The following is a 22,036-nucleotide window of genomic DNA, read 5'->3' as shown; positions in this document are numbered from 1 at the left end:
CGAGAAGCTAAAGCAGCTTGAGCCCCGGTGGCCCCTCCCTTGTAAGGCTCCTTCCAGGGTCCTCAGGTTTCAAGGTGCTTGAAGGTCATTCAGTTTAGGAGAACAGTAACACCATTGCTCAGGCCTCTCCTGAGACTTGGAAGGGCTTTAGAGCTTCCCCAGCTCTAGGGAAAATCTGCCAGACACCTGCATAGGAGCTGGGGAGTGGGATCCCTGAGGCCCACCAGCTTTTGGTGCAAGCGTTAAAATAAAAGGCCTTTTTAAATGCCCTGTTGCATTGTGGTGGGTTTGTTTTCTGGTTTTAGGGGTTTTGGGGATTGTGTGTTAGTGACAGCTTTATTGGACATAATTCACATAGCATACAGTTCACTTGCTTAAAGTGCGTAGGGGCGCCTGGTGGGCTCAGTCGGTGGAGCGTGCTACTCTTGGTCTAGGGATTGTGAGATCAAGCCCCACGTTAGGTGTAGAGCCTACTAAAAATAAAAAATAATTAAAATGTATAATTGTTTTCTAGAACATTCACCAAATTGTGCAGCCATCACCATAATCAATTTCAGGACATTTTCATCATCCCCAAAAGAAGCCCCTGTACCCTCAACCCTCCACCCTGTAAGCCCTAGGCAACCACTAATCTACTTTCTGTCTCTGTAGACTTGGCAATTCTGGACATTTCATAAAAACAGAGTCATACACTTTTGTGTCTGGCTTTTACTTAATGTTTTCAGGGTTCATCCACGTTGTAGCATGCATCAGTATTGTGGTTTTCTTTTCATCTTTTCTTATAAAAATAATACAGAATGAAAGATTAGCTTTACATTTTACGCAAGGTGCATCTTGCATATATCTGCTTCCTTTCTGTGTGTTTGTCTCACGTTTTCAGTGACCATTTTGAGGTCTCTAACATGATACACTCCATACATAGTTCATCAGCTCCTGCTCTCAGGCGACCACTTGAGCAGCGTGTCTTTAGAAGTGCATCCAAATACACACGCGAATGTGTATGTGTGTGAGCTCAGGGCCGTACCCACCCAGTATCCTCTCAAGTGAGTGAAGACACTACTCTAGAAGTTTCTGTAGTACCAGCTAAGTATTGGACAAATATCTGGAACTGAGGGCCTGCTTTGCACCTGCTGGTAAATTCACGTTGGCAGCGTAAATCTGAAGCAAAAGCAGTTTGTCCTGTGTTTCTCTCCTTCATTTGCAGACGGTTTCGTTTTAGTGAGGGAAAGCGAAGAGCTGCTCCCCTCAGGGCGCAGGAGGGAGAGTAAATCCAGGGTTATGGATTTGGAATCCGATGGGTAGATAGAGCAACAAATGCTGCCCCAGGCTGCAAAGGCCCTCCGCTCATTCCCACAGTTTTCCTTGTGATTTACTGTCCTCTTAGGGAAAAGGAAGAATGCAGAGAAGAGCCGAAGTGCCCAGCTGTTCGTGGTTAAATAGATCGAGCGAGGGCCGCCGCACTGCTTAACGACCGTAGCGAGCACGGAGCGTCTGCTTTCTGGTGCCCGGCTGAGCTCGGAGCGCCGATGCGTGCAGGGCAGGTGCGGTCAGGCAGGAGAGCCCTGGCCGTGCTGTGGCTGTGCGGTGGCCGTTGGGGCTGAAAGGAGCTGCAGGGAGCACTGCCTGATAGCCCTCCTTCCTTTGGAATGTTCTGCCCCCAGGAGCTTCTGTGACCCAGAGGGGAGCCGTAGCTGAGTCTACAGCAAGCACACATCTGTTCAGAGCTGCTCGTGAGAATGCCTGAGGAGATTGGGGCAGGGGGCAGGAGAATGGGGAAGGAAACAGGGACTTACCAGGCCCCCAAGTTTAAGCACCTTTTATATTGTTTCTGTTGAAACCAGACTAGCAACCTGTCAGCTCTGAGCCCCTCTTTGTTGCCCGGCGTTGTTATTGGGGCATATGTACCCCATGCACACACCTGTTGCCTCAGCTCCCTGCCTCACCTGCCGCCACAGCTCCCATCGCATCCAGCCCCACTCGGAGGCCCCCATTGCACAGCACTGTGACTGGGGCTGTGAGCCTGGGGAAGCCAAGGTCCCTTCCCTCCCTTCTATCATAAGTCAGTCTTTGTTCTTTAAAAAGCAAAAGATATCTCAGTGTGTCCACAACAGATACAGTAGACTCTTCCAGATAGATAACTAAGTTCTGGTCTTACTGTGTTTTCTTGTCGTCTGGAAGGTAGTTCAGGTGTCATCCCCCACACCGGGCCTTCCTGACTCTGCCTCCCATCTCCAGCGGGCCAGGCCCCTTTCCGAATTGTGTCTGTGGACATTCTGTGTTCTGGATGGTCTCCTCCCAGCTGACCTTCCTCTCCCTCAGCTGTGCGCACACAGCTTCCTCTCAGGCAGGCCGCTGCAAGAACGTGCACTCAAGCTACCTCTCATCCCAAGAGTGCAATGGCCCGCTCTGCAGAATTGCAGGCACCACAGGGCTGGGGCTTTCCGTCTGCCACGCGGCCTGGCCCAGCAGTCGGCCTCTGCCCTGGGCCACCAGGAGCCTTATGTCTAGCAAATCCCATGGCCTGGAATTAGGTGGCATTGAAAACAGTGGTCACTCTGTCCCGGGCCGGGAAGGAACCACAGCCTGTTTATTAGTGCTTTGATTCATAGTAACGTGCACTGGCAAAACCTGGGCATTATGAATCTCTATACAGTTCGACTTGTAGGGGAGCTAGTATAAAGCGTGGCCTCACTTTTAATTCATTTTCTCTCAGGCCAGAAAGACTGCGTAACTGGGGGCCTGTTGTAACCCTCTGTGTGCAGCTCAGCCTCCAGTACTGTTGTCTCGGCTCACCTCTGTCGCTGGAAAGAGGGTAGCTGCCTGCTGGGTGGTCGAGAGGTCCTGTCTTTCAGGAGGTCATAAGGCACCCTCGAGACAGGACCACACAGGGGAATCATGGCTGCTTATATTCCAGAGAACGGTTCTTGACAGGAGCTGGAGCGGAGGACAGCAAGGACTGTCATCCCCTCTGGAAACTGCCTGACTTGGCAGCCATGGGCTCGGGGTGGTTGATCCAATGCCCAGGGTCTGGGCTGTGCGCGCTCAGTAGGGAGCAGTGGGCTCCAGGTGCAGTGGGTGAGCAAGAGTCTTCGAGCAGATGGTTGCTCTGGGGGCTGCCCACTCAGCTGCCCTGGTTGTGGACCCCAAGCAGCCAAGTTTAGGTAGGACCTGAAACAGCCCCACAGATCTCTGGGTGCCCCACAGCTGCCGACATGAAGGAGACGATGGAGAAGCCAGATGAAGACCCGGAAGCACAGAACACTGAGCAGCTTGGCTAGGCCACCCAGCCACTGAGTGGAGCTGGGGTCCATCCCGGGGGTTCCGGTGCTGGCGTTCGTGATCTTCCCCCACAGAGCCACAGCTCGGAGAAGCAGAGACCATAGCAGGACTGAAGACAGAGCCATCCCAGCAAGTATAGGAGGCAGAGAAAGAAGAACTGGAAGGGCTTCCACGCACCGAGGCCAAGGCCAACAGCACCTGCTGCCTGGGTCAGAGCCGAGGCCAGTGGGGGCAGCTGTGTCCAGTCTGGGAAGAGCAGCTGGGATCAGAGCGCAGCAAGGCTGTGTAACAGCACCTTTATGAGCAAGCACCCCTGCACAGGGTTGAATGGTGTCCCCCAAAAATGTAGGTTGAGATCCTAACCCCTAGTACCTCAGACTGTGACCCTTATTTGGAAATAGGGTGTTTGCAGATATAAACTAGTTAAGCTGAGGTTATACTGCAGTAAAGCGGGCCTAACCCAGTATGACCTGATGGCATAAACAGCCGGAGAGAAGACGGTCATGTGAACTGGCTCATGGGGAGAACACCAGGTGATGATGGCAGAGACGACTGTGATGCATCTACAAGCCGAGGGATGCCTGGGACTACCAGAAGCTGGGAAAAGCAAGGAAGGATTCTGGCCATAGTTTCAGAGGGAACAGAACCCATCTGATACCTTCATCTCAGACTTGTAACCTCCAGAACTGAGAGACTGTGAATTCCTGTTGCTGAAGCCACACTGTCTATGGTACAGGGTGATGACAGCCACAAAACGGAACGCAACCACTCAGCATTCTCTGCTCGCCTAAGGTGTTCAGACTGACATCCACAACTTACCACCATCCTCCTCCTGTCTTGAGTCGTGGAGGCCTTTCATTGCCCCAGAAGCCAGCCTACCCTGTTGCCATCGATGTCAGCAAATGGACTGAAATGATGGCCTCAGTGGGCCCCTGCCTCAGGTACAGCAGCCACGAGCCTCCAGTGGCCCATATTCTCTTCTCCTTCCCCAGATGCCTTAGGACTTCCCAGGGCAGCCACCCTGGAAATGCTGGGCCCAGCTCTACCATATATGGAGCCCTTCCCTCTGCCACAGGGTCCTGAAGGCTGCCAGCCACATGGGGGTCAGGAAATGGGGGGCCTTGACAGAGATGGAAGTTTGCAGAGATCCCCCACCCTAAAATGTACCATATCTACTTTAGAAAAGACCCAAAGAGTAGCCCAGTGACAGCCAAATAAAGAAGTGGAGGGTCAGGCTGCTAGCAGGCTTCCTGCTCCGTGCCGGGAGCAGTGGCAACGACAGGGCCGTAAGACTGGAAACTCCCCACGGGGAGGATGACAGAAGGCCGCTTCCGTAGCTCTGGACAGCAGAGCCAGGATTCAGAGGAATTCCGTCACCTAGAAGATGAACTTGAGGGCTTGGCTCTCCCTGCAGCTGCCGTGTGCTGCCCACACTGGGAGCCAGGCATTGGGCCCAGGGACTCCGTGTCAGCTCACTGGCCCCCCCTCTACCCCCTTCTCCAGGACCAGCCTGGAAATAAATGTACATGTCCGCTCCTGCTCCCAGGAAAAGTAGGCCCCAGCTCTGTACCGCAAGAGCTAGGACAGGGTTGCTTGTGAAAACAGTCTCTCCTATAAGGCCGGGGCCCAGCGCTGCAGGCTGAGCCGGGTGGTTGGTGTTCGTGGGGTCCTTCTGAAATTTGGACTGGTCAGGAAATGATGTGTGAGGGCCCCCGGGGTAAGACTCGGTGCCCTGGGGAACTGATGACATTGAGGCCTTATCCCCCACCGGAATCTGCCATGGGCTCTGCCCTCATCCCATGTCTTCCCAGGTGAGATTCACTTAGGATAGCGGTCAAAGCCATCATTGAAAGGAGTGTGTGTTTCAGTTATAGTTCAGTTATGAAGGACGGCATCCACGCAAGCTAGTTTACAGAGCGATTTATTACAGAATACTACACAGCTTACAGAATCACTGGGGAGGCTGACACGACAGCCTAAGTTAGAATTTCAGGAAAGATCTCAGACCCACCCTGCAGAGCCAGGCCACCAGGGGAGCTGCCGCCTGACCGCCTCCTTGATCAGGGCCCGGGTTGCTGGTTGGGAACATACACCAGCTGCCGGTTTCAGACGTGCTGCTGCCACTGCCGCCTTCAGGAAGCCGCCACCGCCTCCGGCTGCAGATCGGCGCTGCCCTGCTGTGGTCTCCGCTGGCAGAATGGACAACCAGGACCCCCGCCGTGACATGTCTTGGCAGCAGAAAGAACAGAAGCCTGGTTTCTGCTTCGGTGGTGGCTTCTTGTGCCGATGCATGGGACCGGAAGAACTGGAACGGTATTTGGAATCTTTGCTGCAAAGGAGTCGGGACGTACAGCAGGGTGCGTCCTGGGAGAGGGTCAGCTCTCCAGACCGCAGTGTGTAGTGAAGGTGAGTCACTGGAAGAGTGACCTGGCCTCTGGGGGTGTAGGGAAGACGATCCTGCAGAAGCGGTTCCAGGCCCGAATGGTGGCTAGGTGCTAGCCAGGCAATGAGACTCTGCCGGGCGTGCAGGTCACCCGGGCGTGCAGGTCACCCGGGCAACGTCACCGCGTGGATGGATCCCAGGGCCCTGTCCTCGCACGCTGACTCCGTGTGCCTGGAGGAGCGCCCGGCTCTCTGCCGTCTCCTGCTTCCGTGCTCTTGAGAAACTTCTCCAGTGCCCTTTAGGTACATGGTGTTCTCTCAGTTCGAGCTTCAGGAGAAACCTGTGAGGCAGCCATGCCAGGTGTTTGTCCTCATGTCAGGGAAGCGGAAGGTGAGGCCTCGGGACGCCAAACATCTTTGCTGCAGACCGCTGCAGCCCACCAGCAGGCCCTTCCTACCTGCTGCCAGTCTCGGGCTGTCGCCCCTGCTCGCTTTAGCCCGATGAAGAGTGGAGACGCAGGAAAGTGGTGCAGGTGGTGAGCTGGGCAACGTGGCCCAGTGCTGGCCCCACCCCTGCACCCCCTGAGCCCCCACCTCCATGTCTGTGAGACAAGGTGGCTGGCTCGCGGCTGCAGGCCACTTCTCTGGCAGCAGGAAAGCTGTGGTGTGTGTATCTACGCGTAAGACAGAGCAGAGCTGCTGTGGCTGCCACAGGAAAGGATCCAGACCACCCCTTCCCACTCCAAATATCCTTGCTTGGGGCTTGCAGGGCTTCAGTCCCCAGCAAGGGCCGGTGAGTCTTTGCTTGAGACTTTCGTCCACCGAGGAAGAGCAGGAGAGGCTGTCCCGGAGAGTTCGGGATGCCTGGTGTGGGGTCTAAGAGGGAGGGAGGGCTGGGTATTTTGGAAACAGAAGAATTGGCTGATTGGCCCTTGGGCCCAGCTTGAGGTAACTGTTAGATGTAGTTCCCCATTCTGCTGCCTGTTTCCTAAATGAAAAATGTTACATCCTGTTGAGCCCCGTCTGTTTGGGATGATAAATGCGTCTTGGAGGGCTGCCACAGGGGAAGCGTCCACTCTGCCAGACAGTAGGTGGCCTCCATAAAGTCCCACGCGCCCCTCTTGTGGCGCGGCAGAACACCGTGGCACACAAGTGCGTGCATGCATATGTCTGCACGCTGGGGCCACAGTGCCGCTCCTTGGCTCCTTCCCAGCACGTCGCAGGTGCACAGGGCAGCTTCCAGAACAGGCATGCCCTGCGCCAGCTGAGGGAGAGCCTTCTGGATTGGGCCAGGAAGACATGGCGCCGTGGAAGAACTCTTGGCATCGCACCGAGTGTGCTTCCACCCAGAATTTGAGAAAGTTCTGAACAAGTGTGGTGGAACATTTTTTAGTTCATTTTGCCGTGGTTTTGCTTTTACTTGCCATGGCTGTTGTTACAAAGGTGCTGTTGAGATCAGGGTGAATTGGGACATGCTGGCTCTTCATCTCTTCTCGGTTATTAATGGACACCAGAGGCCTTCCACATGCCTGTTGTAAAATCCTGTCCAGCCAAGCATCTTCTGAATGGAGGTGTCTACAGAGAGCCGCCCAGTGGCGTTAGAGTCACAGAGGAAAGCGGCGACGCGTTCCCCAGAAGAGGCCAGGCCGCAGAAGCCATCCACGGAAATGGGCCTTCTGGGCAGAATCCGTACTTGCTCCCTTCTTGGGCTCTGCCTGGTGAAGGTTATTGCCTACAGCCAGCCAGAGAGGCATCAGGCATCGCTGCTGCCCTTTGAAAGCAGAATCCTGAGGAGGAGGAGTGAGGCTAACCTGGTGAGACCCAGCAGAGACTGTGTTTCATTCAGAGTGAATTCCGTACAGCACAGATGAGCCAGGAAGACTCAGGTCCTCAGAACGGGCTCAAAGGAACCAGTCTTTTTTTTTTTTTTTTTTTTTTAAGATTTTATTTATTTATTTGACAGAGAGCGAGAGAGGGAACACAAGCAGGGGGAGTGGGAGAGGAGGAAGCAGGCTCCCAGCAGAGCAGGGAGCCTGATGCAGGGCTCGATTCCAGGACTCCGGGATCACGACCTGAGCCGAAGGCAGACACTTAACAGCTGAGCCACCCAGGTGCCCCCAGGAACCAGTCTTTAAGGATGGATAGGATTAGAAAGGAGGAAGGGCACCTGACTGGCTCAGTCCGTAGAACATGCAACACTTGATCTCGGAGTTGTGAGTTCAAGCCCCACGTTGGGCGAAGAGCCTACTAAAAAAAGAAGGGGAGAGGAAGAGGAAGAAACCCAAGGTTTAAAGGACTGTTACTAGTAACTGACATGTACACACAATGGAAGGTTATCCAGCCTCAAAAGGGAAGGGAATTCTGATCCCTGCTGCACTGTGTTGAACCTGGAAAACATGGTGCTGAGTGAAACAGGCCAGTCACGAAAGGACAAACACTATGATTCCACTCGTACGAAGGACCTAGAGAAGTCAGGTTCAGAGACAGCAGAATGGTGGTTGCCAGGGGGAGCTGGGGTGGGGGACGGGGGAATAGGGAGTTGTTGAAGGGGGACAGAGTTTCGGTTTTGCAAGATGACGAAAGTTCTGGAGATGACTGGTGGTGATGGCCACACACCAGCGTGAATGTACTTAATACCCCTGGACTGCATACTTTAAAATGGTTAAAATGGTAAGTTTTATGTGATGTATGTTTTCCCACAATGAAAAAAATAAGAGCTAACATTTATTGAGTGCTTGCTGCATGCCAAGCTCTGCACAGAGCCCTTGACTTCTACCGTAGTTCTCAGAATAGCCATGTGAAGTAGGTACTGTTAGCTGTTTCCATCTACAGGTGTGGAGCCTGATGTTGGGGTCATTAGAGCAATGTCCTGCGGCCAGATGACTGGCGATGGCTGAGTGTGGATTGAAGCCTCGTGTGCGGGTCCACAGGCCATGCCCTAAACGCTGTGCCGTCTGAACAGCAGGTGGAGGCGCAGGAACTGAAAGAGGGGCTCCCTCCCTGCCAGACACTGATTGCTGGCTGGAGGCTGCTGCTGTCCCATGTCGCCTGTAGCAGGCATTTGTGTTCCAGAGGCTTCCAGAGGCCGGGTCCCCTCAGGCGCTCAGACTCAGTGGGGCCCTTGCCGTGCCTCTCCTCCAGGCTTCCTCATTGCTTGGTGCTGTCAGAAGTGGTGGAAGTTGGCCGTAAAGTGTAAATAATTGTTACCTATGGCACTTATTTTAAAGAGGTACCTGGGGGAGGGGCGCCTGGGTGGCTCAGTCAGTTAAGCATCTGCCTTCGGCTCGGGTCATGATCTCAGGGCCTTGGAATCAAGTCCCTGCGTCAGGCTCCCTGCTCGGCGGGGAGTCTGCTTCTCCCTCTCCCTCTCCCTCTGCCCTCCCCGCCCCCACTTATGGTCTCTTCCTCTCTTCCCAATAAATAAAATCTTAAAAAAAAAATTTAGAAAAGAGTGACCTGAGTTGCCTGATCTGTTACAGACCACAGTAATCGACTATGTGAAGCCCTCAGATCTCAAGAAGGACATGAATGAGACCTTCAAGGAGAAGTTTCCTCACATTAAGTTAACACTCAGCAAAATAAGGAGGTACGTGAGGCCCGACATCGCTTGAACTCTCCATTGAGACCCTCTCCTGGCGTGAATTAAGCTCTCGCTTGTGTGCCGGTTCCTCCTGCAGTTCAGGGAAATAAAACACTGGTGGTGCAGCAAGAAGAGGCCCAGCCGACGCTGGCTGACCTTGCCTCCGGGAGTCAGAGCCAAGGGGAGCAGGACAGAAGGCGGAGCTCTCCACACGAGTTGACATGGGTGTGGGGGGAGTTTCCTTAAGTGAAAGAATCATTCTTTCCTACTGTCTGACGCTTAGCAGTTCAGTCAAGGTTGTTACAGAATAGGAAACAGTCAGTTCTCTGCTTTCTCAGATGTAGACAAAACAGAGAAGAGTTGGTTTGATAGCACTTGAGATCATTCTTTACCCAGTCATCCACCCGAGGGGTGACAGCCAAGCCCCACCTTTGAGCATTTAGCAAAACAGCCAAAGCAGAATCGGGCCCATGTTTCCCCTGCAGCTGATTGGACCGACTTTGTGGTGACCCCCATCTGCCGGGCCGGAGAGGAGCTGCCTGGGGTTGTCTGTCTACCAGGACACGCTTTCAGTGCATGGAGTGGCGGAGGCTAGACTCTGTGCCAGCACGGCGTGGGAGTATGTGCCAATGTTTACATGCTCTGTAGCCCAATGCTGATTTGATTCTGGCAGGTTCCAAGCCAAAGACGTGACAAAAACGAAGTATTCACACTGTCCATTTGCCGGGTAGCCTTCCTAAGTACACTGGCTGTTGTGCTGTCAGCCTAACCCCTCTTCTGCCATAGTTTTTGAACATGGCAGATCCTCGGTAGAGTTGATAGTGAGCCCCTCATTTATTTCCCTTTCCTCTTCCCCTTGGACAACTCTACGCCTAGTTTCCAGACACCCTCAGACACCACCTGGGTTCAGTGTGGTCTTCTGTGTCCCTTGTGGACGTGGTCTGTACAGTTCTACCAACAGAGAAGAGCCCCAGCAGCTTAAGTCTGTTGCCCACACGTAATGGAAATTTCTCACTCCTCAGGATTCAGTCCCATTTCACGTCACCCTTCTGGGAATGAGAAAAAGGAAATGCTTTCGGGATGGACTAGTCTTTTTCTTTGGAGTCCTCTGAAACTCCCAAGTTCTAATAATGTTCTTTCTTCCTGTCCTTCTCTAGTCTGAAGCGAGAGATGCGGAAGCTTGCCCAGGAGGACTGTGGCTTCGAGGAGCCTACAGTGGCCATGGCCTTTGTCTATTTTGAGAAGCTCGCCCTCAAGGGAAAGCTAAACAAACAGAACCGGAAGCTTTGTGCCGGAGCATGTGTACTCTTAGCAGCCAAAATCGGAAGTGACCTCAAAAAACACGAAGTCAAGCATTTAATTGACGTGAGTGACCCGAGTCCTGTGGGCTGAGGGAGCACGTGGGAAGAGCCTGGTCGGTGATGCTGCCCGGGAGAATTCTGATTGTTAGTAGCTACTGGGAGACCAGGGCTGTGAGGTCATCCTGCAGCAGAAGTCAGGCCCCACAGCTCAGGCTTTGCTGGAACAGAGGGGGGTCCACTTTGACAAAACCAAAGACCCCCAGTATTGGGTGTGGCCATAAAAACCAATTTTCAGACACCATGAGGAGTGAAATTATTCTCAAAGCCACAGAAGCCACTGTAACAGGAAGGGGACTTGTGGGCGGTGTGACCACAGAGTGTCCATCAGACACTTTGGCTCAACAGGCCTTGGCTTCCTGTGGCCTTAGTTGCCTCTTCTTTGAGGAAGGGCATGGGTTTGATTGAGTGGTACCTCCTCCTTTTAAAGGAGAGTCCCATCAAAGCAAGGAAACCCCGATCTTGGGTGGATATGTGAATGCCTGTTTTAAAATAGTTTATTCATAGAAAATTTGAGAAACGGTAAAACCAACAGATCAAGAGACAGTTGCCATTGAAAAGATAGCTTATCACAGTTCCCAAGAGAAGTGTCTTTGCTTGGTCTGCCATAGCAAAATCCCGTAGACGGGGCAGCTTAAACAACAGACAGTTACTTCTCACCGTTCTGGAGGCTAGAAGCCCCAAGATCAAGGTGCCAGCTGCTTCAGCCCCTGCTGAGGGCCTCCTCCTTGGCTCGTGGCAGTCTCCTTTTCCCGGTGTCCTCCCATGGCAGGGAAAGGAAACAAGCCAGCTCTCTGCTCTCCTCTTACAAAGGCACTGATCACATCATGAGGACTGCACTCACCAGCTCCTCAACCTGCTCACCTGCCGAAGCCCCCCCCTTAATAGCACGTTGGAGGATGGGGTGTCAACATACGAATGGGGGGGAGGGACATCATACCATGGGGGGCCACGTGGGGAAGTAGTACCATGGTTGGGCAGGAGGCAGAAGGAGAAGGGGAACTGTGGGCAGGAGTCTTTATTGTGGTTTCCATGGGAAGGAACAGGCCAGGCAGGGTAAGCAGGCTTCGGACTGGCTCGCTGGAGTCATTTCCGTGGAGTCTGGGGCAGAGGCGCTGTCCCTACTTGTCTCCTTGGCCTTGGGTGGTGAGGGCAGGTAGAGTGAGAGAGGAGATCGAGGAGATGGTTGGGGTGTGGGCCTTAGATTGGTTGGTTTGCATATGGAGGGTGTGTCTACAGGCAAGTTGTGCCCCCCCTCCGGGAACTGGCTAACCCTAGAGGGGGCTGGCCCTCCAGGGTCAGATGTCGCAGCGTCAGAATACAACTACAGGTCGTGGCTACGCCAGTGTCCTGTGTGTCTAGCTGTGCAGCTGGCTCAGGGGCAAAGGAGAAAGAGCGGAAAGGGAGCTAATGGAGGTACTTCCACATAAGAAATAGCATTCTTTTTTGCTTTAATTTACCATTTAAAAAAATTTTTTTTATAATATGTTAGTCACCATACAGTACATCATTAGTTTTTGATGTAGTGTTCCATGATCCATTGTTTGTGTATAACACCCAGTGCTCCATGCAATACGTGCCCTCCTTACTACCCATCACCGGCCTATCCCATCCCCCACCCCCCTCCCCTCTGAAGCCCTCAGTTTGTTTCCCAGAGTCCATAGTCTCTCATGGTTCACTCCCACTTCTTTTTACCCCCCTTCATTCTTCCCTTCCTTCTCCTACCAATCTCCCTGCTATTCCTTATGTTCCACAAATGAGTAAAACCATATAATTGTCTTTCTCTGCTTGACTTATTTCACTTAGCATAATTTCCTCCAGTCCCGTCCACGTTGCTGCAAATGTTGGGTAATCGTTCTTTCTGATCGCTAATATTCCATTGTATATATGGACCACATCTTTATCTAGTCATCTGTTGAAGGGCATCTCGGTTCCTTCCATGATTTGGCTATTGTGGACAATGCTGCTATGAACATTGGGGTGCATATGGCCCTTCTCTTTACTACGTCTGTATCTTTGGGGTAAACACCCAGTAGTGCAATGGCTGGGTCATAGGGTAGCTCAATTTTTAACTTTTTAAGGGACCTCCACACTGTTTTCCAGAGTGGCTGTACCAACTTGCATTCCCACCAACAATGTAGGAGGGATCCCCTTTCTCCACATCCTCTCCAACATTTGTTGTTTCCTGCCTTGTCTATTTTTGCCATTCTAACTGGCATAAGGTGGTATCTCAGTGTGGTTTTGATTTGAATTTCCCTGATGGCTAATGATTTTGAACATTTTTTCATATGTCTATTAGCCATTTGTATGTCTTCATTGGAAAAGTGTCTGTTCATATCCTCTGCCCATTTTTTGATTTGTTTCTCGTGTATTGAGTTTGAGAAGTTCTTTATAGATCTTGGATACCAGTCTTTTATCTGTAGTGTCATTTGCACATATCTTCTCCCATTCCGTGGGCTGCCTCTTAGTTTTTTTGACTGTTTCCTTGGCTGTGCAGAAACTTTTTATCTTGATGAAGTCCCACAAGTTCATTTTTGCTTTTGTTTCCTTTGCCTTTGGAGATGCGTCATGAAAAAAGTTGCTGTGGTCGATGTCGAAGAGGTTACAGCCTATGTTCTCCTCTATGATTTTGATGGATTCCTGTCTCACCTTCAGGTCTTTCATCCGTTTGGAGTTTATCTTTGTGATGGTGTGAGAGTGGTCAAGTTCAGTCTTCTGTGTGTGGCTGTCCAGTGTGCCCAGCACCATTTGTTGAAGAGGCCGTCTTTGCCACTGGATGTTGTTAGCATACAGTTCAGTGGCGTCAAGTGCATTCATAGTGTTGTGCGGCCATCACCACTGTCTTCAGAACTTTTTCATCTGGCAAAACTGAAACTCTGTCCCCATTAAACACGAACTCCCCCTCCCTGGCCTTGGCCACCGCCGTTCTACTTTCTGTCTCTAAGCCCGACTCAAGCTATCTCGCATACATGGAATCACACACTATTTGTCTTTTGTGACTGGCTTATTTCTCTTAGCAGTAGGTCTTCAAGATTCAGCCATGTTGTAACGTGTGTCAGAATGTCCTTCCTTTTTAAGCCTGGCTAGTACGTCACTGTAAACCCGGCTTGTTTATCTGTGCATCAGCGATGGAAGAAGGTGTTAAGTCCATGCTCTGCGGCTTCTGAGAAGTGGGGCGTGACCATCTAACTTGTGTAGTGTATGCGCTCAGGAACGTGGAGGGCATGTTTGGTGACCAGATCTGAGCTGAGCATCAACAGGGCTACGCAGACATTCGCTGAACTAATCTTCGCGCGTGTGAGGTTACGCACGTTTAACGGTAGTTGAGTAGCAGACCACCCGGCAGAAGTCGATAGCGTCCCTGCAGAACACACAGGCCACAGTCTGACATTTGCGGTAGCAATGAGGCTGACGCAAGGTCCCGTCCCAGTTACGATCTGAGTGCGGCCACTCGTGGCTCCGCCGGTGAGTTTCGTTGCTGTCCCGGTGGTTTTTATTAAGCCAAAGCAGAATGCACCCGGGCAAAAACAAGGCCTTCCCTACACACCTCGCCCCAGTGGTTCTGCTTCATTCCTGCCCCCGCAGCCGGGTGGAGCGAGAGGCAGAGCAGGAGGGGGGCCCCTGGGCACGAGCCAAGCACTCTGCACGCTTGGGCCGTTCGCACCCATGCGCCGCAGCTGGGCGACGCCCTGAAAGGCAGGTGATCCCAGCAGGTCCTCAGGTCCTCGCGTGTGACACGAAAGGACCAAACTACATAGTCAGCGGCCCCAGGCCTGAACTTCCACATGGTTACTGCTGTCGTAGAGGACTGGCTGAGCTCGGAGCCCAGCATCGCAGTTTACGGCACAGGTCACCTTAGATGACTTCTTACCTTCTTGACCCTGTTTTCTCTCATCTGTAAAGTGGACATCAGTGTAGCATTGACCTTGCAGGATTGAGATTAAATGAAGTCATGGGATGGATGGCAGGCTCCTGGCAGACCGTGAGTCCTTGGGGTGGTTCGGTTTCTTCACCAGGACTGAGCGGGAAGTACACCGACTCCCCCCTTTCTTCCTCTACGATCTTGCCCCTAAGGGGTTTCTCCATAAACACTCATCAGCTGGTGGATAGAGAGCTTACAGATAGAGAAAGCCTCAGATTTTGATTTCAAAGCTGCTAATGCTCTTGGTTTCCTTTCATTCTGTTGCAGAAACTGGAAGAGAAGTTCCGGCTGAATAGGCGAGAACTGATTGCCTTTGAATTCCCAGTGTTGGTGGCCTTGGAGTTCGCACTTCATCTGCCGGAGCACGAAGTCATGCCCCATTACAGACGCCTGGTCCAGAGCTCCTAGCACAGGCCCCAAGGCGGGGCAGGGACCACTTCCTCGGAGCCGCTGCAGCAGCACTTACTACTGGAAATGCAAAACCAGAACTCGACATACCAGCCTTTTTCCCTCTCAACATGTTTTTGTGTAGAGCAGTCCCGGAACCTTTTCAGGGAGTCCTGGTCTGGCTAGCCGGGATGAGCTATGAGCGGTTATTACGCAGCAGGGCAAGGGGAGACCTGTGTGGAAGGTGGCAGAGGGCCTTTTGGCTTTCCCCTGGCAAGCAGTCCCAGCTGTCCCCACCTGGGTGTTCTTCCCGGGCACACACAAACCTCGCAAGCGTGGTCCAGGGCCTCCCCTCCAGAGCTGGTCCAGTTCAGGAGTGCAGAGTTCTAGAGCAGAGTGGGGAGAATTTGCAGCAGCTGGGAGAGAGCTTTTGAAAGATCCCCTCCCTGTGGCAAAAGCGTGCCGGTCTGCGTCTGTGTCAGCTCTTGGAAGTGCACGCGCCACCCCCCACCCGGGCACAGAACGGTGAGAATGTGTGTGTCAGATTCCACGTCAGCCTTCGGCCCCCAAAGCCAATCCCACCCGCCAGAGAGCAGACCTCTGCCTGGGGTCTTGAGCCAGCCTTACCTTCAGTAATTAGTTCTAGATTATCTCTGGGTCACTCTCTACGTACCAGATGGTCTGACAGCCTCTGCCCTTAGAAAATGCCATAGTTTCTGTTACTGCTCCTACCACCAACGGGACAAAGAGGACGCGTTCTCGGCGTCGGACAGGTCACGTGGAACGGCGTGGCGTGAGGCGCTCTGTCCCTTCCCGCTGCCGTTTGCCCTTCGCGCTTTCCCGCTGTGGAGACGGCTGGGGCTGTGCTCCGTGGTGTGTATCCCGTGCTCTACGTTAGAGTGCACCATAGGCACATTGAGTGTGCTCGCGCTGTATAAATGTTTTCTAAAAATCCAGAGTAGATGGAAGCCGCACCATTGGTGTTGGGAGGCTTCTGACAGCTGGGACACCCTACAGCTGGAGCTGAGGTTCGGTCAACCGCAGAGCCAGGGACTGCTCAGCGCCCCATACTGCTGTCTGTGCAGAAGTTCAGCTGTCACCTGCCCTGACTGGCCCGGATGACCCGTACTCAGGCACATGGCCATACCCAGCACCTCGCGGCCTCAAGAGGTGTGCCTGCTGGAGTTCACCTGATGGGAGGCGGCCTGGGGCCGTGTAAAAAGAATTAAAATATTTTGTTTCTATATACATGTTTGCGTCTCTGTAGACACCTGTGTGTCACCGGTCACCCCTTGCCCTGCATTACTGCTTCATCTGCCACCTCCCCATTTGCACGCAGATTTGGAGCTTCTCCCTTCCTCCCGGGGAAAGGGGGCCAGGGAGGCCGAGCACGCCCAGCTTTACGTAGCAGAGCTGGAACGAATCTGGTGGTCACAGGACGGAGGAATTTAAGAAACAGCTGGGCAGAGAACAGAATGCTCCCCTTCTCCAGAGTCCTAGATTTAACTGAATTGGGTACTAAGTAAGTATTGTGCTAATGAAGGTCCTTGGCTGGATTCAGTTGTGAGACCGTGGTTTTGTCAGGGGCTACAACGAACGCAGTCTCTAAATCAAATAACAGTTAAGGGCACCTACCTGCTGTTGATGAGGCAAATGGGGAACGAAGCCCAAAGGGTTCAGAGCGTCTCCGTCGCCTGAACTAAACATGCCCTTGCCGTTCCTCTCCTGGGGTCTGTCATTTGCTGCTGTCCAATGAGCCACCCCAGGTTCGCAGCCGGCTCGGCTCCCTGCTGAGTACCTGGCAGATGGAAAGCCTTTCTGAGGAACAAGGCCACTGGCATCTAGAAATTGCCCACAGAGCTCCCCACCATCCATCTGCCTTGAATGTCTTGCCAAGCTTAGGGGGACGTCTGATGGGTGACACGCCACCAGGGTCCTTCCTGGGTCTTAAAATCAGGTGAGTGTTCTTGAATTTGGGGCTCTTTGGCTTTTAGCATTTACAAGATGAACTTAGGAAGTTGTTGGTTTTTTTTTTTTTAAAGACCTTAATTTTAAACTATTTTGGCCTGTGGAGTTGTAGAGTCGGGTGGGGTCTAAGAATGAAAGATTTTGTCAAGGGCTTCTTTTGCTTGTCCTTGACATGAGCTTTCTAAAGGCAAAAGAGACAGAGGGTAGGGGACGAAGGTCACCGCGGGAGTGGCCCGGGGGCGTGCGTCCCAGACACTGCTCCAGCCTGGGGCTTCGACAAGGAGTCAAGGAGCCTGAGCCGGTGTGGAGTGGAGGTGGGCACTCGGTTGCCTGTTCTAGACGACCTTGAGGCTCTTACCCTCCACCGCGAGGGGCGGGTTCAGCCCTTTGCCAGCCCCGCTTCCTCAGACCTGCCCTGAAGCCTCTCCAGCTCTCCCCTTGCGCACACGTCTGTTGGGAAGCCCTGCCTAGCCGCAGGCCCCACGGGACAACGCCCGCGGCTCTGCCCGACTCAGTTTCCCCAGACTGGGCTTCTCTCCTCCAGTCAGCCTTGCCAGGTAAGAGACGGATATCAGCCGAGCAGACAGGCTCATGCAGCCGCCTGGGGAGGAAGGGGCAGCAGCTGCTGTACCCCCGAGCAGTGGCCCGGCTTGGGAAGGGTCTGTTCTCCCGCCGCGGAGAGTAGCTGCCACCAGGGGTCGGAGCCTGGGCCAGCCCGGTGACAGTAGAGGTCACTACTTCCCTCCGTTTCCCCCGGGCAAACCTCAGTGGACCCAGGAAACACACCAAATGCAAAGCTGTTTCCTTTGTGTTTTTCTCCTTGTTTTTAACTTAAAAATGCCCCTGCTACAGTCTCTGTGGTCTTCACCCAGCTGGCCCATTTTGGGGGGGTCCCCTACTGCACAGAAACCACTCCGTACCCCAGGCCCTGCCCTGCTGATGTGGGAGCAGGCGGCACTGGAGAGCCGTCCCTCCTCGTTACTGTCCTGCCCCCTTCATTCCCTCAACAGCAAACAAAACCGTTCACGGCACCCGCTGAACTGTCTCAGACGTTTCCGGTTCAGGCCTGAGCGACAGGCCTCTCCCTCGGGCCTCTCCTCTCCCTCCAGCCTCTCCCTCGGGCTGCCTCCCTCACCCATCAGAGCCCGAGGCCTCCTCACCCCCCTTGCCATCTGCCGGAGAACATGTGGCCAGGTCGTTTTGTTGCCTGTTCATCGTGTCGTCGGGCTGTTGATGGGGGAAGTCCTTCAGAGAAAGGGGTGGTGAGGGGGCGGCCGGAGTTGCTCGTCGGGGGGCTGTCAGGGCCGTTTGGTTAAGGACAGCGCTGGCCAGGTCACCGCAGGGCCAGGTAGGAGAGCGCCCGTGGCCTGGGAAGGGAGGAAACACGAAGACTGTAAATCCCGAGTCCCATGTCGTTCCCACCGCCTTAAAAGGCGGCTTCCGGGAGGGCGACTGTGAGGCGCAACTGAGGCAGTCGGTTATAAAAGAAGAAATGGGTGAAAGGAACGGCGTTCTTACCGCCCGAGCACTCACTGCAGAACGCGAGCGAGCGAGCTCAGCCCCCGCCTCGTAAAGGACCGTTCCGCCCTCCAAAGAGATATTCCAGAAAGCCTGCAAACACAGGGCTGCTCAGGGCAGGAGAACACGCTGGCGAGGACGGTGCGGGCCGAGCGCCAGCCGCTCCTGGGGGCTTGTCGCGAAGGCAGAAGCTGCGCCCAGATTTCACGAAGACTTGTGTGCATCGAGAGCTCACAGTTCTCGGATTTAGCACAAGCAGCGTGTGTCTAAAACAAGCCCACTCACTGGCGTCTCAAAGAAATGCAGAGACGCTATAAATGGATTTTAATACAAAAAAAAAAAAAAATAGCGCTGGTCTCTCAGTGAAAGGTGGTCTTGACATCAGAGTATAGGCCACCGCCTCTAACGTTTTCTGGATGCACATGGCCAGAAAGATTTAAGCTGGGCTGAGCTTCAGCTCACGTTTTGTAAATCGGAGCTCCCACAGTCGATGGCCTCCCCCAGTGTTGACCAGGGTCGCTGTTCAGATGAGGCCTGTGTCCCAGGCGTCGAGCCCAGGGGTGGACAGTTGCAGTGGTGGGGGGACAGGGCTGCTGAGGGTTGTACACGCATGACCCTGGAGACGTTACAGATAAGCACGCCTCCCATTTGGCGTGTTCATTGGGGTCCGCCTACCATTTTTAAATAGGTCTTACATTAGGTTCTGCGGGTGACCACAGGAACCCCAAGGGCCTGCCCCTGAGGGGCTTCCAGAGGTTGAGGGGGGCCCCCGGGGGTGGGTGGAAGGCACCTTTCCCAGGTGCCGCGATACCGATCTGCAGAGGGAGCTCTGAACGCAGAAGCTATCAAGGAAGCGCCAGGGCAGGCCAGGCTCCCCGGCCGTGACGGCTGCTCAGGAGTCGGCCCGGCACGCGGACGACAGGCCAGGCCAAGCTAGAGCCAGCGCTTGGTCCTAGGAGTGAAGACCAAAAAGATGGGCAGGTTGAAGTCAGGGGCGCCTTACCAAGGCGCCTGGACGGCTCGGGGAGAAGCCAGAGACACGAACGGTGATGGGCCGTGGTTGGCTGGCGGGGCAGAGCCGGGGAGGGTGTCCTCACCTGCGGCCCGCACACCGCGCCTGCGCGAGGCACGCCAAGCAAGAGTCGTAGGTAACACCCTTAAACCGTAACATTAGGGATCACACTCCCATTTCACAGCTGAAGAAACAGGCTCTGAAGGGCACTTTTCCCAAGAGCTCACAGTTACCAAGTGGGAAAGGCAGGATTCAAATCCAGGTCTGATTCCAAAGCCCAACCAGCCCTCCTGCCTCAAGCTGGGGCAACACAGAGAAGCTAAGAATGTGGAAGGCCAGAGCCAGGCTGGCCTCAGCTGTCCCCCTCGACCTCTGCCCGGATAGCCCCTCAGGTTAGGTGGGACCCTCTCCCCAGCCACATAGCAGCCACCGGCCCCTTCCGTGAAGGAGGTGGAAGGCTCTGGAGCTGCGAAGTCCAGAGCTTTGTCCTCTGAGACACGAGCAGCCTTCACAGCGGATGTGGGACACACTTCTGGGCCCTGGGAGAACATGGGCTTTTTGGAAAACATGCTTCTGCCACAGGTGAGCTAAGGGGCTTCTGCAAGTAAGTAGATCACGTGAGGTGAGACACGCCAGTGTTGGTGGCCGCCAACACTGGACCCATCAGTTTCTCATCGACCATGTAAGGGTTTTCCACTGTGTTCTAATGACCACAAACTCCCTTCGCCGCGTGACTCTGCACGTTCCCTGACTGCCAGCCCCCATCAGTGTGTGACTAGGAAACGCACACTTGTTTTTCTCCATTACGAGGCCAAGTACACATCCGGCCGCCTGTCAGCTGGCAGGAAGGGCCACAGCTCAGTGGAGTCCAGAGAACGGCTTAGGGATTATGAGCTGCTTGAGACTTCACGTCTCAGCCCCCAAATGTCACTTGCAGGACACGCCTCGTCAGACGGGCACAGAGACCCTTTCATGGTCATTAACTGCTCCTCTTGACCAGAGCTCAGGAGGACAGGAACAGTATCCACCACCGTGTCTGCAAGCACTCAGCACCGTGCGGGGTGCACAGAATCCACCAAATAAGTGTCGGTCAAATCTAATGAGCCGTCATCGCAAAACCACCACCCCACCGGGCAAATGAGCAGGCCGTTCTCTGCTCAGGTGTTGCTCCGCTCTGACCCCACCGACCGCGCCACCCAAGGTCCCTTGCCCTCCACCCGCCGCGTCCGCTCTGCCAAGAGAGAGTAAGAGCAGGAGGAAGAGGAGGTCCAGCTCTGTGGTTCCACAGCCCGAGCCCCACCAGCCAAGGGACCCTGCTCATTCTGACGTCTCTTGGCCTCCTTGGTCCCTTAACCCATCCACACCTCCATAAATCGTTTCCTCAGTGAACTCACTTTGACTGCCCCCCATTGCAAGTGCACCCCCTCCCCCGGCACACCCAGCTGGCAGGCGAGAACACAGTGTTTCATCAAGCAGGAGCAATGGGAAAACAAGCATTCTAGATTTCCAAATCATTCTGGAAACAAACAGTCGAAATTGTCCCACAAAACCATCAAGAATGAACAGTCAAGAAGATCACAGGCCTTTAAAAAAAAAAAAAAAAAAAAAAAAAAAAGGCAGTTTGGCCACAATGACTCTGACCCTAAAAGCAGCCCTCCGCAAGGTGCTGATGGTGTCCAGGCCCCTCCCTGCCACATGGACATTCCTTGGGAGCCCTCAAGTTCTTGGTCATTCCCCTCTGAGGGGCTTTGAACAATCCTAAAATTTGACCCCCCCCCCCCAAAAAATCCAGTGGGTCCAATAGGGAGACTGATGGCATCTTCTGCCAGAACCACTCACTGTAAATCATTTTCTTAAAAACCCTGCGTTCCAGGCCCCACCCACCAGCTCAGCCCTGTCCTACTGCGGTGCAGTGGGGGGAGGTGGGGAGCACTGCGTCGGTCCTCCCAAAGGTACCCCCCGGGCATGATGGGACATGGATGCTGTTTGGGCCACGAGGGATTCCAGCTCCAACAGGACATCCTAAGTTTTTAGAGTAAAACTCCAGGAGACCCAAGGGGCCAAGCAGCTGTGTGAAGGTATAAAGAGAACAGAGTGAGCTGTTGGGGAGAAGCCCGTGGCCCCGAGCCCTCGGACAGCTGGGATGACGAGCAGGGGGGCTACGTGGTTGGCGATGAAGCAGAGCCCCCGCGCTGCTCACTCTGGAGGAGTCTCACTCTGGAGGAGACACTGAGCACAGCCCCGTGGGGGGCCTGAGCGGCAGGGGTCCAGCCAAGGCCAGCGTGTGAGCCCACTGCTGTCAGCCAGGGGTCCCCCACTGGGACCAGATGCTCTTCGTGCCTCCGCACACTCAGATACATGCACACAGACAGACACACACGCAGAGCCACGCTCACAGACGTGCACACACGCGCGCACACACACACAGCATTTGTCATTTTCTCACGACTCAGAAACCGTCCACTGGCACAGGGTCACGTGAGGCGGGTGCGGGGTGGGGGAGCCCACGGGGCGGGGGGGGGGGCACCGAGTCCGCGCTCCTGTCTGCCCGCCCCGTCACAGTGCGGTTACGCCAGCTGGCGGCCGAGCTGGGCCTGAATGAGAATTGCACCTTTCCAGGCGGACGGTGG

At 54.1% G+C, this 22,036-nt stretch overlaps 1 protein-coding gene and 1 long non-coding RNA gene across 3 annotated transcripts in view; one reads left to right on the top strand and one right to left on the bottom strand.

Moving 5' to 3' along the window:
• CABLES1 (Cdk5 and Abl enzyme substrate 1) overlaps positions 1-16,156 on the top strand; it is a 120,768-nt gene extending 104,612 nt beyond the window's left edge. Inside the window, exons 8-10 of the mRNA XM_026496085.4 lie at positions 9,141-9,247; positions 10,399-10,606; positions 14,789-16,156. Coding sequence (XP_026351870.2) covers positions 9,141-9,247; positions 10,399-10,606; positions 14,789-14,929 — 456 coding nt within the window. The 3' untranslated portion in view covers positions 14,930-16,156. The remainder of the gene's footprint in view (positions 1-9,140; positions 9,248-10,398; positions 10,607-14,788) is intronic.
• The window catches only part of LOC123000869 (uncharacterized), a 29,614-nt gene continuing 19,180 nt past the window's right edge, over positions 11,603-22,036 (bottom strand). Inside the window, exons 4-7 of one of the 2 annotated variants that reach the window (XR_008959719.1) lie at positions 18,037-18,243; positions 16,544-16,706; positions 15,235-15,797; positions 11,603-15,141 (exon numbers count right to left, since the gene is read on the bottom strand). This is a non-coding gene — a long non-coding RNA (uncharacterized LOC123000869). Of the gene's footprint in view, positions 15,798-16,543; positions 16,707-18,036; positions 18,244-22,036 lie in introns of both variants that reach the window. The other variant, XR_008959720.1, reaches the window with a different exon arrangement.

The sequence above is a fragment of the Ursus arctos genome, unplaced genomic scaffold (assembly GCF_023065955.2).
Source record: "Ursus arctos isolate Adak ecotype North America unplaced genomic scaffold, UrsArc2.0 scaffold_17, whole genome shotgun sequence".
Lineage (NCBI taxonomy): Eukaryota > Metazoa > Chordata > Mammalia > Carnivora > Ursidae > Ursus > Ursus arctos.
The sequence above is the reverse complement of the archived record's forward strand: the minus strand, read 5'-3'. Positions and strand labels throughout refer to the sequence as shown.